At 39.3% G+C, this 20,658-nt stretch overlaps 1 protein-coding gene across 7 annotated transcripts in view; it reads right to left on the reverse strand.

The window, feature by feature from the left end:
* The window catches only part of RBMS3 (RNA binding motif single stranded interacting protein 3), an 864,086-nt gene extending 844,379 nt beyond the window's left edge, over positions 1-19,707 (reverse strand). For all 7 annotated transcript variants that reach the window (XM_067561871.1, XM_067561866.1, XM_067561863.1 and 4 more), the window contains exons 1-2: positions 19,591-19,707; positions 18,884-19,071 (exon numbers count right to left, since the gene is read on the reverse strand). In XM_067561871.1, coding sequence (XP_067417972.1) covers positions 18,884-19,060 — 177 coding nt within the window. In that variant the 5' untranslated portion in view covers positions 19,061-19,071; positions 19,591-19,707. The remainder of the gene's footprint in view (positions 1-18,883; positions 19,072-19,590) is intronic.
* Positions 19,708-20,658: the final 951 nt, after the last annotated feature.

Raw genomic sequence — 20,658 nt, forward strand, 5'->3', positions numbered from 1 at the left:
CATGGCTTGACCAGTTTCTAATCCACAAAGACTTGTTAGAGGAATATAAAGATTGTTCTCTCCATGTACTCCAGTGAGGCACATTGTGCCAGACTCATGAGAGGGAGTGGGCTGCATCATCCTAAATTTTCTGCAGCCCCCATGCACAAAAGAGATTAATTGTACTCAAGTATACCTACTACCCCCACTAAAGGAATGTGCTTCAAAATCCACTTAAGAAACTTGAACTCACTAGTTACACGATGTAAGTAATCATGGAAGAATTTGATTTTTATGGGTAAATGTTGATTTCATCACTCTCTCTCTCTCTCTCTCTCTCTCTCTCACACACACACACACACACACACACACACACACACACACACACACACACACACACACACACAGAGAGAAAGAGTATTTCCATTGTTAATAATTGAAATTTACAGATAGGCAAAGTAAGAAAAATGCTGCTGGAAAACTTATTAGAGTTTGATTTAATGATATTTACTTTGTAAATTTTGACATGTGATGTTGACAATTTGTGTTGTAATGCATATAGAGCTTTAACTTTTTGAATCTGTTGAATTTGAATACTGTTATTAAATAATTATCTGACACTCCATAATTTCTTACAACTGTAAAAATTTAAATAAATAAAAATAGGAAAAGTGCTTAAAAATGAACATAGATATTATCCGTTGAAATTATAAAAAAAATAAACAATGGATTTTGCCAAGCCTATATGAGGGCAGACACATTACCCAGTAGGCAAAACAAACTTCTGTTAATCCATAAATCTTAAATTAACTGCAAAAGAGCTCCCCTAAATGTACCCTGAATGTGAAAGAAACATAATGAAATCTACCATAAAAAATAATTTGAAAAAATCAAATATAAGGATTACAGAGTGCAAACAAAGTTCATTTGCAAGAGCAGACAAAGATTTAGTTGCGTGCACATTTAATGAAAACTGGTCTTAGCAATATATATAATATTTTGCCTGTTGAATAAAAAGTTTTTAAAATATTGCTATTAAATGCTGAGTATTTTTCAATTATAATGTAAATTGTTGAACTGTAATAATATATTTGACAGAAAGTAAAAAGAGAAGAATGTCTCATACAAGTGCCAATGGATTAGAACAAAATATGCCTTGCAAAAGAAAATAGTTCCTTTATCTACTAGGCTGCGCCGTCTTTTGGTAGTGCAGAGGGAGTTTAGAGGTATTATTTTGCAATAGAAACATACTGAAAGTTACAAAGAAATAAATAATTTTTAACAAATCAAATATATAGGGCATAGAGCTGAAAGATAGTAATTTCCCTGGTTAATACTAAGATCTACTATGTATGCATACAAATTTTCATGCAAATCAGTCAATCTACTGTGTGTTTTGCCTTTTTAAATTAAAAATAAAAATAGAACAATTTTTCCCTACATTTTGACTCTAAAGTCTCTCTATCAATAAGAATCTTGCTACAATGATTCTGTGGCGAGTTATTACAGCGAATAGGTGCGCACACACAAAAAAAGACTGAAATTCTAATCTTTAGGATAGTCAGGGCAGCCACTCAGATTGTCCATCAAGTTCAGCTCCATTCACACAGTAATTGCAGTGCACTCTTGCTAACTTGGCTGGAATCACCATGATCTGAGAACACCAGTTACCACTCATCAAATCATTTTAGAAATTGGCAAATAATATAGCTAATATTGAAGAGAGGTATTTTGGATACTTTGGCTCAAAATGTTCCACTTTCCCCTTATGAAAAGATTTAGCAAAAGCAGCTAAAACACATGCAAAGAAGATTTTCTCCTTGTACAACTGACTCCTGCTAGAGTTTGCCCCTTGTTCAGGCCGCATACTGATCTCTCTGTATCCTCCTCATATGCAGGGGCTTCCGACACTTCCCTACACACTTAACTCCTCTCTTCCAACAGGGGAAAAACATAATATAACAGCCTGCCCTCACCTGCCTAGGTTTCTTAGTGCTGCTGCCTCTCATCTGAATGAGGAGAGGTGTCTCTGAGACAGATCACACACAGCCTTGCTTTGGCCACAGATTGTAATCCCTTCAGGTCTACTCATCCAGCCTGTCCATACCCAACACCTAATGATAATGACTTCCATTGTAAAGCTCTTTGAGACTACTGATGAAAACCGTTGTATGAGTCTAATATTATTATTATTATGCCTCAAAAAAAAATCCAGTGTCTCCCATTTGCATTCTCACTATAATGGAGCAGAAATTTGCCCTTTCATAGAGCACAGCAACAGCACAGTGTTGCGGGATGTTGAGTTCACTTTTCACAGCCTAGATATCTAGTGCACTGCCAGAGTTTCACTAACAGCTCACTTTAACTCAGGCCCCTAGGGCCTGGAGGAGCCTTGCCATCCCTGAGATTACAGGCATACCACTACTAGCTCATTACCACTGTCAATGAGGCCAATCACTCACCTGCATCCCTCCCCAATACAAGTCATAATAGGAAAAAATAAACAGAGGACAGACCAGCTTATGCCTGGAAAGAACTTGTGTAATGAGCAAACAGAACCTCCTACAGGTCCAAAACTCAGACAAACACTTGGACCTCAGCCTTATACTGATCAGTGCAAGATCTGTGGTCACCAACGACAGAGAGAAAGATGGTTATTGTTATTTCTGTTTTTAAATAATTGAAGGGTGCTAGGATACTACAGTGATGGTGCCATATAAATACATAGATAGACAGATAGACAACTTCTTCAGCTTTGAAATGCCATACTCCCTAGTCAGTCTCTGCAGGAACAAATTTCCATTGGTTCTACATAGCCTCAAGTTCAATTGTTTCCTGGCTGTGCAGGCAAGGCTATGAATTGGAGAGAGGGGATAAGACACGTGGTGCTGACTGATCACTACCCCACCAGCTAGCCTGCTAAACGCATTCACCATATCATCCCGCTTCTCCTTTTGTCTGTTTGGTCCCTGGTGTTCAATCAACTCACTCCCCTGACTTGAATGGACCCACTTCAAACAACACCCTGATGACTTGAGCTAATGTGGCAAAACTGTCACCGAAAATATGAAGTCACATGTCAGAGAGAGCAGGTAGGTTACAGGGTGGAATCCCTATACACGTGCCCCTTACTCAGTAAGCTAAACAGGTAACATACATTTTAAAGGGGCTGACATGCTGTAGCAATTATAATAAAGCTGACACTCAGCTAAAAGAGCTGAGAGTTGGAAGCTATGCGCTAGTACAAAACAAAAGAAATGAAAGCAAAAGGTGCCTGGACTGTGTCGTGTTTTTAGTTGGCAAATATATTTGTAGTTACAAGAATTTGGCCTTTTCTTTAGAATGTTGCCATCAGCCACTGATGAAAAACCAACCGGTCTATCACAGAAAAATTACTCTTGATACTGATGCTCATAGTAATAGAACAAAACATTCAAGTCACATAAGGATTACTTAAACTAACCCTCTGTAGTATTGATAGCAATATTTGACATTGTTATGTAACTCTTCTGTGGGGAAAAAAAAGGGGGGGAGTGCTTGGAATTTAAAAGATTGGATTATAATGGAATGTCTCTTTAAACATATCGCTCTAAGAGAATGCAATTTCTGGTGATAGTTGCAACTTCAGAACATGTTTTTATTCTTCAAGATACTTCAAATCTCTAATTCAATTACTATGCCAGTAATTTATATGAACTATCAACTATTGCAAATATGTTTTAGAAAGATACACCCTGTTAGAACTCCACTTCCATATCATACTGCTTTCAGTAAACCATAAAAATGCTCTTGACATTAGACGAACATAAGTTAAAAGGTTTTTTGAAACTTACTGTAGCTCTGTAAGGTCAATAGGATTTCAAAGATATAGCACTTTGCTTGTATGTTTTAATTACATTCCTGAATCAGCATAATGCTTTGGGTTTTATTATTTATTAGTATTCCAGGCAGTGCTTAGAGCCCCACCCAAAGTTAGAGCCCCATTGTAGTAGATGTTGTCCTTGGCTCAAAGAACTCATACTCTAAAGCTCTGATCCCGCACATGTATTTAGACACGAGTAGTCCCATTAACTTAAAAAAATAATTTTACCTACCGTTAGATTCATTTTATACAATATTGTGATAATGATACCACAATGATACAACAACAATAATACCTAGTCCTTGTATAGAACTTTTCACCCATAGATCTCAAAGTGCTTTACAAAAGAGGTCAATATTATTATCCCTTTTATAAAATAATACTGGGTAGTCTGAATAGAAATGTAACCTACCGCAATATAGTTAAACTTACAAAACCATTAAAAATATTTTCCACCACCCTATACTTCATGCTTTCTCAAATGAAATTCAGTCTGGTGTTGGCAGGAGCAGAGGATTGTACACATCTGAACTTCCAGGATAAAGGAATATACTGCACATCCATCCATTAAGAGAGGAGGCTATTTGATGACCTCTTTGGGGAACTCACTGCCACCCAGAAGGCTAAGATTTGGGATGACATGAGCAATCTGAAGTAGCACTAGCACTATGTAGAGACAGCATAGGACTTTAGAGGAGCTAAAGACAAGCATGCCAAAGATAAGATGGCCACACAATAACGGGCTCTTGCCTAGATGACCAGCCAGTGTGAGGGGGATGGGGTCTGTCTCACTGTGAGGCATAAAATGGAGAGTGTGGGTCTCGGCAGCATGTAGATGAGCAGTCAGAGGTATGGGAGAATACATTCTCCTTATTTAGCTGTTTAAGTACAAAAATGACATGAATATTAGTAGTGCTCTGTACATCCCCCTTCCCATGATATTGGCACAAGACCCATGCACCTGTTCAAGGCCAGGTTTGCTCCAGAATAATTTAGTTATTACAGCAGTTGGCTGTGCATCCCTAGTTGCCTATGTACCCATCACAATCCCTCTGGAGTCAGATAGGAAATGCATTGCTCGTATTGATCAGTTTGAAATGCTTTTTAGTTATGATGAGATAATTCCAGTAATGCTATCCAACTTGCTGCTGCCCCACAAGCTTCTGTGGTGAGCAGACACATCCTGCCATCGTCACCACACTAAGGGCTTGTCTACACTTACCTCCGAGAATCGGAGGCAGTAGACCGGAGTTACGCAAGCTACGAAAAAAACTTGTGTAACTCCCATTGACTTCTCTGCCTCTCTTCTGCGTGCCATCTTCACTGCACTGCACCACTTGAGAAGGTGGTCTTAATACGTCGATTTCTGGATTGACTGAGCAGGTCTTCACTGACCGCTCAGTCGATCCAGAGAAATCAATCTGACAACGGCGAATTTGCCGCCGTCAGTGAAGACGTAGCCTAAAACCTCCACACCCACTTATAGAAGAGAGCACAGTATCAGGATTGTGACCAGTGCATTTTCCTTTCCATTCCTGCACCAGTGCCCACCATCAATCAGCTCTTGGAGTCGTCTGGTGATGCCAGGCAAGCTCTTCCTTCACTCCCATTACAACCTGAGCCTCCCCCTCCCCCTTTGAATTCATTCCTGAATCACCAATGGCCTAGAGGTCCAAAGGTCTGCAGAACCTTTCCATGCAACCAGAGATGTTTCCTTCTTCTGAGGAGTTCATACAGCATATGATCCTGGCCTGCATCAAACAGATTCTACAGGCCCTTTTGGAAATGAAAACGTTGCACATATGCCACCACAGCCAATTTGTAGATTATACTCAATAGTTAATTGTCTGGCAACACATGCTGGTACTGGTCTGTGAGTGCGATTGGAAAACACCTCGTCTGCCAAAAGGGGACAGCAACAGACTGAGGACCAGAGGGGTGACACAGTGCCTCCCATCACACCAGATGTCGCTATGGCATCAATTTCTACCTGGAGAAGTAAAGATACTATAAGAGCCTCAGCAGAAGACTAATCCATGGTGAAGGTAACCCTTGACTTTTCAGAGCCTTCAGAAAGCTGTCACAGTGCCCTGCTATAGAGGTAGCCCTCTGGCCAGCCCCAAGACACTAACAATAGAGCTGAGGAAAAAAGGTGATGCTCCTCTTCTTTTTCTGTCTTATTTTGCACATGGTTTTTATCACTATTCCTATAATGATTCCTGTTATTCCTATTCACTATACACCCATTATTGTGTTTATGCATTTTTTATTGGTTTAGCTTTTTAAGTGTGATTCATTATTCATGCATAATTGCTGCACTGGTGCTTTTTTCTCTTATAATTATTTACCTTTATTTCTATAATAAATCCTCTTGGAAAGCAGAATTTAAGCATTTATATTTTGCTTTGACTATATAAAAACATTTCCTTTTGATTCACAAACACAGTGGTATAGTGTGTGCTGCACTTCTGCATTTATAATTTAGTAATTCATTTTAGTAATTCACCTTATTGAGTATCCACTGCAAATGTCTGGAATCCTGGCCCTGATCACTGTAGTCCACTGTCCCTCCTCAGATTCATTCTGCTTAGCAGTGACAATCTCAGCCTGAGCAACTCAAAGTATTTATGATCCATGGCAATGTACAAAATACACAGCATGACAAGATTACCAGGCTGATCTTGTCGTAGCTATGGAATGTGCCACGATTGCCAACCAGATCTATCAAGATACTTGAAGTGTATCTTATAAATAGCAAATGTCCTATCTAAGGAAGATCTGGTAGCTTTTAAGACTCAGTTAGAATTTCCTCTGTGGAGATTTGCAAACAAAGTTTTTCTGTCATCAGCTAAGGGCACATGCGAAAGTTTCTGTCACCTGTTAATTCTGGGCTAAAACAGTTACTAACCTTCTGTAACTGTTGTTCTTCGAGATGTGTTGCACATGTCCATTCCACTCTAGGTGTGTGCTCCTTGAGCACAGACACTGGAAATTTTCCCCTCAGTGGTACCAATCAGAGCAGCTTGAACACCCTCTGCTGCCATGTGCTGATAGCACTAGTATAAATCACCCAACCAAACCTGCATCCCCTCGGTTCCTCCCTTCCGGAAACTTGTGTGTAGAGCAGCAGGAGGGCGGGTCGTGGAATGGACATGTGCAACACACCTCAAAGAACAACAGTTATGGAAGGTAGTAACTGTTTTTTCTTCAAGTGATTGCATATGTGCATTCCACTTTAGGTGACTCCCAAGCAGTTGAATAGGTGGAGGGATCGGAGTCCATTGACACATGAACTTCAGAACAGCTCGACCAAATTTGGCATCATCTCTGGAACACTGAGAGATGGTGTAATGGAGGAGAACATGTGCATCAATGACAAGGTTGCTGCTTCACAAATATCCTGAATAGGGATCTGCACTAAGAATACTGCTAAGGACGCTTGCAACCTTATGGAATGAGCAATGACCTTGTGGAATGACCAAGTTAGCTGGTGGAGAAACACCCGCCTGATCGTAACAAGTTCCACTACATGAAATGATCCAGGATGAAATTGTCTGTGAAGAGATTGGGAGACTTTTCATGCTGTCAACTACACCTACAAACAGTTGGACAGATATTTAGAATGGTTAAAGTTAGGGCTTGTCTAACATCCAATGAGTGAAGACATTGTTTATTTCTATTTGCATGCTGCTTCAGGTAAAAAACAGGTAGGTAGATTGTCAGATTGCTATGAAACTGCAAAATCACTTTTGGGAGGAAACTGGGGTGAGGACATAATACACATTATCTTTAAAGAAAGACTGTCTATGGAGGCTCTAATGTGAGGGTACAGAGGTCCAAGACCCTTCTGACTAAAGAAAGGGCCACTAAGAAAACCACTTTTCTGGAGAAGTCTAATAAGGAGCAAGTTGTCAAAGATTCAAATGGTGGTCCCATAAGCTTCGATAAGACTAAGTTCAGGTCCCGGGGGGAATGAGTTCTCTTACTTGAGGGTATAGCCTTCCTAGGACTTTGAGGAATCGGACAGACATGTCATTGAAAAAACAAACTGGTTACCACCTGAGGCTGGAAAGCTAATATTGCTGCAAGGTGAACCTTGATAAAGGAGATTGCTAAGCCTTGTTGCTGCAGGTGCAATAGATATTCAAGTATATATCTTGTATGGATGAACACTTGGGTGAGTCTTCACATAGGGAAGCCCAACCAGAGAAATGCTTCTATTTTGAAAAGTAAGTAGTTAGTGTCTCATCAAAATGCCTGCTTAGAACCTCCTGGATGTCTGGGTGGGGCAGGCACTGACATCGAGGTAGAAGGGTGTGGTGGCCTATGCCTAAAATCGCTGCTTCTCTTCCACTGCAGATCCTGACGGAAACCAGGGCACAGTACTGGATGAGCTGTTAAGACCTGTAGTGCTTCCTTGAAGGAGCTGGTGTGTACAATCCACGGGACTTAAGGGTCACCCTGGAGTCTTTTAGACCATGAAGTTTCACATCAGTCTGTTCTGAAAAGACCAAAGCTCCTTCAAAAGTTAGGTCCTGAAAGATTTACTGGACAACTTACTCTGTCCAGGTTCGATGAGTCCTGTCAGACTTGAATGTTGAGTAGAAAGAAGTCATGATATGGTCCTGGCTAATGGGTTCTGTGAACAGGAGTTTAGCATTGCAGAATGTTATCATGTTCATGGAGTATGATTATTTCCTGTACGTGTAGGCTGCCTATGTCACTCTGAGTGGCTTCTGGAACATGAGTATAGAATCCCTTGGCAGATAGAAACCTTTGCTATTTCAGAGCACACCTGCATTTTTATCTATATTTAGGGAAACTAATTTAGCAAGTAAGACTCTTACAAAGTACTCCTAGGAATTATTGTAAGCATGCCATTGGGCAGCTGGAGAAACATGCAAAAGGGGCTGTCTGAAAGAAATTGTCTATCAAACCGTATTTAGAGAGGGAAAATTTATGTGACTTAACAATACAAAGGACATGCAAAGAGCATCTCAGGATAGATGGTGATAACAGAGCCTTGTTTGTGCCCTAAGCTATGTGTGACACCATGAGAGGGATTCAGATTCAGAGGTAGAGGAGACTGGCTTGCTGACTGATACCAGTGATATTTTTGATAGTCCTGTGACATGACTCTATTGCCAAGTTTCCCAGGGCCATGATGATTTTGATTGCTGCTAATGTAAAATAAATATGCTGCCTTTAACTCTCTAAGTCCCCATACAGCTTCTCATAGAGGTGTTCATCATTTGTTTCTTTACTCAGAGGAACCTGCTCTTCTGACATATTCAGGAAGCTTGGCCCATTTCTCAGGTCTAACTGGGTTGCTCTTGGTAAAGGACCCAAGGAGGAGTCCTTTTACCACCTCTTCATATCCCCAATTCAGGGGATGTCAGGATTCAGGTTCAGTATTCTTGCTTGTACCTTTGCTGCTTGCTTTTGCATTCCATTCTTCCCAAACACTGTGCCTTCCTCTTCCTCCTCTCAAGCTCTCTGGCTTCCTCCTTTCACCTCACCCAGTGCAAACATAACCATGCTCCTCCCTGAATTTAAATGCTCTGTATATATGCGATCACATGCACAAAAATCACACTTGACAGTGCGTGCACATAAATGACTTCCATACATCTCTGAAAATAAACTGCATATGCCCATCTCTGAGGCCATGCCATCAGGCCCACCAGTTCCGCAAATTCATTTATTAAGTCCTTAAGTGGTCCTTCTGAAAATGATGTGCCAGGTAATGTCTGTGCACTTAATTGCACATGGACAAATTGAGTCCCATAAATGCCTGCATGAAAACTGATAAGTGTAAAGTACAAGTCAGTTTAACATTTGAATTTTTCAGTATGTCTCACTAACTATCTCAACCACAGTTGTCTCAGATTATGTAGTGATCCTAGTCTCCACATAGCCTGGGGCCGCTGTGGAAGCGACATATTAGCAAAATGTTTGGTGAGATTAAGTACTCTATACACAGTCTATACACTCTATAAACATGAGGAGGTCAAAACTTGCTTCCACTAACAAACTCAGTTTATGCACGTGCACGTGCACACACATACACACACACACACACAAAAAAAACACTAGTAACCAAAACTGAACCAGTCTTCCAGAAATCACCTCTTATCCCAGAATAGAATTGTTCTGCGAAGTCTGGAGCAAATCATATGAAGCATTTGGGCAACATGATAGGTTAAAAACTGAGGAGGGTTTCACATCTTGACATTTTTCCTAGTTATTTTTTAGCTCGTCATATCTCCAAAACTGCTTGCCTTAGAAACTAAATGTTTTTGTATCTGCAGGCCTTGGTAAGGACTGACTTTTGCCATTGATTAAATATGGAACAAAGAGAGGTGGGAGGGAACAAATTAGTTATTAAATATGGCTTCCACATACTTTAGAAAGTCTGCATTTCCTTGAAGCACACTCCATAAAGTTAACAAGGCTGCATCAGGGCAATTTATAATGTCTGTGGAGCCCAGATGTGACTTTCCATACTGCATGACTTTGATGTGTACTTCCTGTACTGGACACGGTCCTGATGCCCACTTCATAAAGTTCTCTTTACCCCAAAGTGGATCATATACCACCTCCTTCAAATCCCTACTCAAAACTTATTGCTTTCAGCTAGCTCTCCACCAATGACATTCTCTCTGGGCTTCCTTCCACACTCTTCCAATGTTAATATATCCAAGAGTAGACTGTTCATTGTTTTATACTTTGTCCTCCCATGCCCACCTCACCTTCTTTTGTTTATAGTCGTCCCTGCTGTGTTTTGTCTAATTTGCAATGTAAATGCCTCTAGGCAGAGATTTGACATTTTTTAAAATCTCTGCAGAGCACAATGCACAACTGTAATGGTCTATAATAATAATAAGTAATAATTTTGAGATATTTACAACTTTAATTACATCTCATCAAATGCAGGAATCTTGTAATTGCATTAGGTTTGGATTCAGAGATAGATTTTCTGCCAGAAGAGTTTGGCAGTAAGTACAGTCCTAGTAATATCCTCAGTGAGGACACAATCATTAGTTAACGATGAAGAGGAGGTGTCAGTGGTGCTTGAGGCAGTTGCTGAAATCAATTAACAGGGAGCCTGTGTTAATAGAAGAGGCAGAGGTTCCACTCCTTTTTTTCGCCCTTTAATCAAACATAAGTTATTTTGTGGGTGACCTGAAACTAATGTGGAGAGTGTGTTCCTGGTTCAATATTTTCCGATACAATAGACACCAGTTTATCTCAACACCTTGTAAGAGCAATTGCCGCTTACGAGCAACATTTCTCCTGGGAACACTTTCCCTACTGTGAATTGTTGACACTCCCCATAACAGCAACAGCTGCTTAGGGGTAACATAAAAAAAGGGCACCAATATGTTGCTACTAATGAGCATCTACTGTATTGCTAGTATTATTGCTTTGACCAACTTGTGTAATACAATTACCTGAAGGTGAATCCTTTTTACAGGAATAAACTCTCAAGGTGTAGGCTGAGATGTTTATAGCAAATGAACTCTGAGACCAAAGAACTGTTTGTTTATTAGCCCTGACTTTACGGCTGCTGGTCCTGTGACCTTTATTTACCCAAAGAGTTCAATTTAATTCAACAGAGCTTCTTGCTTACCTTACATGGCAAGACTGTCCTGTTAACAAGTTAACAGGAAGAATTTTTATTTAGTAGATTTTTTAATGATAAGGACAGACATGTTCAAAAATATGTTAGCTGTTCATGATTAGCTAATGAATAATTATTGTATTGTCCTGGTTAACCATGGCTACCTAGCGCATTTTAAAATGACTGTCCTTGTCTGCACTAAGAGCAAAATTGTATTTTATGTGGTGTTAGTTAAAATGTGTTAGCTAACACAGTTTCTGACAAAATGCATTTTCCCATAATAGACAAGGCCTCCATCAACAAGTAATGTAAACCACTCATTTAAACAAATATACAGTAGTTATTCTAGGGACAGGAGCCCTGCAGAGCTGGGGGAAGAAGAGAGAGAGGAGCAGAGAGTGATGGGGAAAGAAGGAAAGGAGGGACATTATTTACGGAGATTTTTAATATGTTTAAGCTCTTTGAGACAGCAACTGTCTTCTGTTATACAACACAGTGCAACAGGGCCCTGATTGAGAGCTCTGGGTATTACTTGAACACACATTTATTTATTTATTTATTTCCCCTTGGAGCAGTTTCAGTTGTATTTTCTTTACTCTTCAGTATTTTTGAGAAATGGATTATCGGGAAAGAATTGTAAACTGAATATGTAAATCCCTCCTCTCTGATTGGGTAATTATGGCTGGCAGCCAATCAGAGTATAGGGATTTGCATATTGTACAGTTAGTGAGAAATAATTACAGTCATTATGTGAATGAGACTCCCATAACCAATCAGACTCCAGGGAACTGTATAACTGAGAAAAAATGATCAGTTTATGTGTCAGTAACTCTACAGCTTCTCTGCACTCTAATTGGCTTAGTCAATTCCATTTCAGTATAATGATAACTATCTGTGCAACATGGAAACAATTTGGAATCATAAATGTTCACCACATGCACTGAGAACCTAAAACCTCTACAACTATCTACAACTATAGTGGAAATACTTTGTTTGTAACACCATAGATACTTGTTTTTCTAGCTTAATCTATCTCCATTGTTTATAGTCACAAATTTGTTACTAACTGGCACCCAACTGTTGGTTAAGAACTCCTGTGAGCACTAGACAAGCTTTCCTAAATAAGGTTGCTTTTCTGAATCATGGCCTAAGTACGTGTGTATTTAAATCATGCACTGTACTGGATGCAATGTCAAACCTACTCAAGTGTATATTATTATAATTTATTATTTATTTGTATAAATAGGAACCTCAGTGTGGACCAGGACCCCATTCTGCAAGGTTCTGTACAAACACAAGAACCAAAAGATGGTAGTATACATCATCTGGTGGCATGCCCTCCAGAGGATAAACACCCTAATAATAATGCTAGAGCAAATATTAATTCTCCTTTAGTCCAAATGCCAGTGTCCTGTGTTTTCCTAGCAGTCAGCTCGTAGTTCTATCTCCGATGCTTCAAGTGTGTTGTTTAGCTAACAACCATAATGTTCATTGTTTGTTGCTGTCGATTTGTTACATAATCATCCATACATGCACCTCATTTCCTTCTGTAATGAGAATGACTAGAAATAGTACCTATTTTAAATGAAATTCCTACATTACAACGAAAATATCTGTGCTTGTCCCAATAACCATTCACTGTGTGATTGGCTTTTCAAGCTTCATACACTTATTGATCATTTAGATGAAAAATTTTAACAGCTGCTCACTCTTTGCCAAAAAATTCTCTTGCTATTTATTCACGGGGAGAATAATTTTTAAATAGTAAATTTCCCTGACTATCGCCAGATTTGTTCAGCTTGTTACTGGAAATAATAATGGTTGTAGCACTGAGAGATGAAAAGGGAGGAGTCATGTTAAGTGGGAGGACAGTAAATAACCTTAGATTCACAGATGATATTGAACCCATTTCACTGACCAAGAAAGATTTACAGAGAAAAACTGACAAAGTAGACCAGAAAAATATAAACTTTGGATTGAAGATCAGTACACAGAAGACAAAAAATATGGCAATCGGATGACAAGAGGAAGGGATAAAGATCAAAGTTAGAGGCAAAGAGCCTCTCATGGAAAAATGTGTGTGGCTTGGAGGACTAGTATCAAAGAATGGGAATTGTGAAGATGACATAAAAAGTAGAATCAGACTAGCTGCTACTGCATTTGGAAAACTCTGCAAGATCTGAAAGGCAAAACACATTTAGATAAAACCGAAAGTCAATGTATATGAGACAACTGTTATGCTGATACTGCTGACCGGGTTGAAATGTTGGAGTATGAGGAAAGCCAATGAATGAAATATATTTATTGAAGAATTAACTGGCTGAGGGGAATACTGAGCATTTCAAGATTGCAGAAAATAAAAAATGAAGTGACAAGAAAATGGCTAGGGCACAAAATAAATGTTTTTCCAAAAAATTCAAGGATGAATGAGATAGTGTCAAGAATTAACCCGGAAAGGATACCATACATGGCAATACATACCAGAGTGCAAGGAACGAGAAATAGAAGATGACCAAGGACTCTTTGAATAGACATAATGAAGAATGACATAGAAAAGGTTTAAAAAAGGTTTAAAAGTGAAAAAAGCCGTGAATCTGGCACAAGACAGAAAGTGGTGGATAGACATCATCACAGCTGAGCTGAAGGATGGGAGTCAAAGAAGAAGAAAATATTCCCCTTGCAGAGTGCCCAGTGCTTCATAAAGCTTTACAAAACCTATCTGGGAGTTCTACCAATGTACGAGAAAGGACCAAAGCCTCTTAATATTACTATCTTCTCCATACTGTCTCCTTTGTTTTGGGGAGATTTTTTGTTTCTAAATTTAAATACAAAGACATACTTTTTAAGACCTCATTCTTCTCTTGCCAGGCTCTAGATACACTACTTGTAAATGAACAGATTCTAAATACATATTCTTTTCTTAGGTTATTATTATTTGACACATCCACTTTAGGTATCATAACAGCAAACTGAAATAGCTCCTCAAAACAACTGATAAAGCTGACAACAACCAGGGAAAGCTAGTATGAGGATCCATAAGTGTAGAACCTGGGTCTGCCAGCCCCAAGCGATTTGTTGCATCCATGCCACCACCAACCAAAAGCTCTTCCAGAGCAGGCAGTAACAGGCTCTGAGCCTTGGGGGCCCAAGTACCACAGGATGTGCCAGCCACAAAAAGCCTGATTAACAGTGCTCCTAGGATCCTGGATTGATCTAGGCACACTACCTATGCCTAGAGGGGACACCAGGAAGTTGTCTAAGCAACTAGGCAGGTTCTCCAGCTGGCTGCTATGACAGACCTTGCTCCAGCCTGTTCCCAGCCTCACTCTAGCCCTGCTCCCCTCTGCTCTTGCCTGGTTCCTGTCCTGCTCCAGCCCTACCTCCTTTCCAGGCTTCTGACCATCACCTCCGGTTCCAGGTTCCTGTCTCCAGCTCCACCCACTAGGTCTGCACTCTTGGACATGATAGCTAGTGCTCAGCAGTCTGAGGAGCTGCTGGAAGTAACATACACTGACAAAGTATTTGTACCTTTTCATGACAATATACAATTAAGGTACAATTTTAGATTCTAGTAGAAGTGAAGATACACAGAATAAACATATGAGTTGAGAGTACATCAAACACAAAGGAGTGGTACAGAAGTTATATCAAATGCTAGAGTCCTATGATGCCACATGCAAAAGTATATCTTTGTATTTAAAAACAAACAACCCTTCCTCCCCCGCCAAAAAAAACAAAACAAAAACAAAGAAGAGAATATGGAGAAAATGATAATATTAAAAGGCTGTGGTCCTTTCTGGATTTCTATAAGGATGTCATTTCCAGCCTAACACTGAATGCATTCAACAGTATGTTCACAGCATTCAGTCTTTTTCCTCTCAGAGTTTACACACTAGCACCACTCTCACAGAGCTGAGGTAAAAGAGCATTCTGAGTTATGGCATTCAAATAAGCACACAGAGCACTTCAGAATTCCTGTATCAAGCATTAGCACAATACCTTTTGAATTAGAATACCATATACCCAGCCCATATAGGCTTACTTTCCTTGTAATCTTAGTGCACTCATTTTCATGTAAACATGCAGAAGGTTCTTCAATGTGCAGATGTTTTATAGGGGTTCTTTCATCTGCAGTTTGGGTATAAAGTGAAAGTTGTGGCTATGCCTGTAGATGCACTGAGTTCTTTTGTACATGCTTTAAAAAACTGGAGGTTTTTTTCCACACTGTTTAAAAGAAAAAATATAGAGAACAAATTTTTCCAACTTAGAGGTGTAAATTTAGGCACTTAAATCCATATGTAGACACCTATTGAAGTGGCCTGATTTTCAAAAGTGCTGAACATCCATAGGTCTGGAGATGCAGCTGCTCAGCATCTCTGAAAATCAGAATACTTTATGTAGATGCCTCACTAAGGATCTAGAAGTCTTACTTTAGTTGCCTAAATTGAAAATTTTTGATCCCAGTGTCTTTTCTAGAAAGAGACACATTAGGGTCACAAGTTGCTATTATCAAAGATATCTTTCACAGCCAGATCCTTGGCTAAGTAAATGCTTTCAAAGATACCACTCCTCTATTACAACTATAAGCATGTGAGTAGTCTCATTGAAGTCAAGGGGACTACTCACATATTTAAAGTTAAGCATGTGCTTTGATGCTTTACTAAATTGAGGCCTAACTTCTTAAAGAATGTTTGATGGACCAGAGAAACCTGAGATCCATTAAAAGGACATTGAGACATCTTTGTGATGGGGCTTTCTGCAGAATTCAAAGATGTGTCTATTTTTAGTAGGCAGCTGATTTGACAGGGTTTGATTTTGAGAAACTGAAAAATGTAGCTTTAGTGATCATGAGCCTGATCCAGCTTCCACTTAGGTCAATGGCAAAATTTCCATTGTCTTCAGTGAAGTGAAACTGGACCCTAAATGCTCCTTATTACTCAGGTAGCATCCTGAGAAGCAAGTGCTGAAGGTAGATTCCTGAGATACCCTGGAATCCTTGTGGGGTGCTTTACAGCTATGAAATGCAGATCTTAATCAAGGTGCCCTTGATGTCTATGCAATGATTAAATAAGCAAAGATCATGTTATTTCTGTCCATTTAGAAAGATCTTAGATGATGTTTCAAGAAATATTTGGTTTTTTGGATTTTGGTTTGAAAAAGTATTTTCACGTTAACATAAAATGTGTTGGATTGTATTACCATTTTAATTACGCTTTCCCACATTTTCAGTGCAATTGTTTCATCAGAGACCAAAAGACTTTGGTACTAATGAGAAGTATAAGTTGTCCTGGAAAAGCATCCAGAAAAGAATCATACAGTTAGGGAAGTTTGAAATAGTACAGTGCTCCCCATAAATGTAACCTGTAGGCACTGCAAATGCGTTTGGCAACAGCAGGGTTAAAATAGCTGCTGTGTTGGGTAAAAAAAAGACACATCATAATGCCTTTGAAAACCTACACCTTGAAAAATAGTATTTTGCTTCGATGTCAAGCAACTGCTGACAAACATACAGGAAGACACATCAGTGGAATACTCAATTATCTACACATGTTAATTAGCTAAATGTAGTCAAGCCTCTTCTAGTATTCATTTCACCTGCAGTCATATGTGTTATTTGCCTTCCTGCTACCCACTGCTGGTAGAACATTAGACAGACTGCGTGGTGCATCAAAAAGTAACTACTGAGCAAATATTTCTGCTGATGGCAGGATTTTTAAATGCTCAAGGCATTGGCACAGCCAACACATATGTAAATGGCAGCAGTAGCTCTACGTTTTAATTATTTTGTAAACTAATATTGAAGGAATTCATTTAAAATTCTTTTAGTAACATGATGCACAGAAATGATTCCTAAAGCTGAACATACACAGTCATTTAAATATGTTACAGTAATATGCATTCATGACAGAATTAAATATTCATACACTCAAGGGAGACTGAAATGCTGTCTACATATATTAGAATATTTAAACCCAACAGTTATCATTTTAAAAATAAAAACCTTTTATCCACCTTAATTAGCCATACAGGTCCTGTTCAAATGATCAATCTTTGACATTCTGCTTTTTTAATAAAAACAGTTGTATTGACTTTACAAGATGGTCAACAAATCAAAAAGTATCTCAGCTATGAAACATGAATGTAAATATTGTGAACTAGTGGCCTCCAGTAAAAGATACAATGTTTTCAAAACATTTATCAAGATAATCCAGCTCTAGCTATATAAATATGTGGCTGACAGTTGTTGCACTAATTTATTTCACTACTGATTTACATTGTTTCATTGTATAACTGTTTCCTTACATATTTCTAACATAAAATAAAAATATACTACATAGTATAAAACTACTTTATGAACATGGCTCACTTCCAGTACAATGCAACATTTAGAACCGTGATTAAAATCTATTCATGTGATATCTATTCTCATAGAAAACTGTACAGAATTTCAATGAAATTTTAAGGATTTTTTTAATCATTTATCATACGTAGATTACTATTTGCAAAATTCATCATTATATTAAAAGTTATGCAGTTGTCAGTATGTGTCTGTTACATACCTATACACATACACAATTTAGAGGCTTCAGTTTAGTAAACCCAAGCTAGGAAATATTAATGGAAATGAAGACAATGCCTACAGACAAAAGCACTGATCAATGCACTCCGTTAACATTTTTAATGGCAACATTTTCTATTTCTTTCTCCCTATTTTATTATTCATTTAGCAGAAGATATATAAGCACCAAAGAATGCAATATAACCCATTTCTCATTGATCTCAGTTACCCAGAGGTTTTCATTCAGTACAGTAGTAAGTAGCTGTCCCCTAGTCTACAATGACACAGCAGGGTTGAAGAAACAGATTTACTAGGCTTCTTTCCTTACAGGTAACTCGCCTCTTGCCTTTAGCTAAAAAAGGATGCTAGGGGGAGAAGAGGCACTCACAATACTAAATCCTGAAAGTAAGGTAAACTTTAGTGCCAACATTTTCTCATTTTCCATTTCTCCTAATCCATGCTCTATAAAGCCACTTTCAACGCACTGTACATAGAACAATGCATTTGAGACAAATGCACATCAGTTATGTTTGAATGGGCAGAGAAGTGCTTTCTATCCACTGCTATTCTGACCCGCCCTCAATCTCCCTTGTCCTTAAACAACCTTCCACTCTGTCTTTATACCTCTCTTCTTTACATTGAAGAAGAAAATAACCATCTTTAATAATAATAATCAAGGTACATTTCTTCCTACTAAGGCGAGATGCTTTCACTTCCCAAAGTCATCATCCCCTTCATTCCCCACAGAATGGATTCCCACCCCGTCTCTAATTTTCTCCAACCACCAGCGATCGTAGTTTATAAAAGAAGGCTCCTCTGCTGTGCTTGGCGATGACCGTTTGAAAGGCGGCGGACCTACCTTTTTGTCTTCTTTCTCGCTGTTTTGCCTCTTCTCTGGATTATTACTGTCACTAGCAGTTGCACTTTCCCCTGCCTGCCCATCCTGCTGTTGCTGCTGCTGCTGACAGCCTCCAGACCCCTGTGAGTGGGGGATGGGCTCTGGGCACTGAGAAACTCCCTTAACATCCATCTCCATCTTCCAATTCACTGTATTTCAAGACAAAAGCAGACAAAATACTTTCCACTACCCAGCGTCTTTCTTTTTTCAGGAGGCCGTGGCACGCATGGCTCTGGCTGCCTCTTCTGCACGGATCCTGTGGCTGCAATTCCCCCCTAGATCCTCCAGACTTTCGTATCTAGCGTGTGTGTGCCCTTGGTGCGATGGCCTTCAATCGCCCCTAAACAGCAAACGCTAACTAAGCAGATCGCTAGCGACTCAGATCAACTCCCTGCCCCGGTCTAATTGTGGTGATTATTTACTTTATGATATCTGTGTCCCAGGCCCGGACAAGCCTTTTTGGCTGCAGCCTTTTGAACAAAGTTAACTGGCGGGAGCTAAGGAGGGTGCGGGGGGGACGAGGGGAAATCACCGGGATGTAACAGTGAAACTGGCAATAACCCGGTAATGTCAAGTAAAAGTTAAACCTCCCCTTTTCTCCCCTCCCCCTCTCCTATCCAGATCGCAGGCAAGCACAATACAGCAAAGGCAAAGAAGCGAATTCAGACCTGAGCAAGGTGCTGGTGACGCGGAGAAGAGGCGAGCATTTACCCGATCGTTGCCCTTATTTTCCCTCCCACCCCCACCTCCCCTCTATAGCAAACGTGGTCTCCTTGATGATAATCTCCTCTCCGTGATCTGTGTGAATGTGTGTGACTGGAGCTCCCTCTCTCTCAGTCTGCCAGCGCCACGCAGCATTGCACAAGGAGAACTGGAGTAGGGAGAAAAACAAGAGCAAATTCAGGCAGGAAATCTAAACCAGGACCAGCCACCGGCTCCCCAGTTTTATTCAAACAAACAAACAAACAAATAAAATAAAGGAGAAAGAGACAAACCCTTTGTAAGTAGTTTAATATCAAGTGAGACTACAATATAAGCACAAGATTATTTTATTCCTTATGTTAGCTACCTTCTCAGTCTGGAAGTTATGCATGGGTTTGGAGAATGCAATCTCATGAAGAATGGTTTAATTATAAAATAGGAATAGTATTGAAACCCAATCCAGCCAACTGTTTATCCTTTTTTTTTTTTTTTTTTTTTTAATAAATGAATGGCAAGCTTAGACCTGATAATTCTTAAATCAGGACACCATCAGGTGACCAGTCTGCACTTCTAAATATAACTCCACATTGTCTTGAGGAGCTGTTGCTTTAAAAGTTAACTGGAAACATCTAATGGGAATCTGTGGGTTTTTATATATTTATATGAATGCACACACACATACAAACGCACACACAAAAATTCTACTTGGAACTTTATAATAGCAAGAATCCATTCCATAAAGATATAATGCCAGGAGCTTGTCCATTTACATCAACTGAGAATCTGGCCCAGGATATTTTGGTAACTATCTGCTATTCCCTGGGACCATTTGGTTCTTTCCCTTGGGTTTCATTACACTTCACATGGGTTTGTTTCTACATGTACCCTGACAGATCTTATTGCAACAACATACTGGGTAAAGGGCAAAGATAGTTTTGTAACACTGAAAAAATCGTATCACAAAGCCAAATTGTCTTTTAAATAGAAACCTTTTAAAACAAAAACCTTTAAAAATATTAAAGTATTAAAAGAAT

Source organism: Emydura macquarii, unplaced genomic scaffold (genome assembly GCF_026122565.2).
Source record: "Emydura macquarii macquarii isolate MOO-44397 ecotype Brisbane River unplaced genomic scaffold, CSIRO-AGI_Emac_v2 contig_2422, whole genome shotgun sequence".
NCBI classification, from domain to species: domain Eukaryota; kingdom Metazoa; phylum Chordata; order Testudines; family Chelidae; genus Emydura; species Emydura macquarii.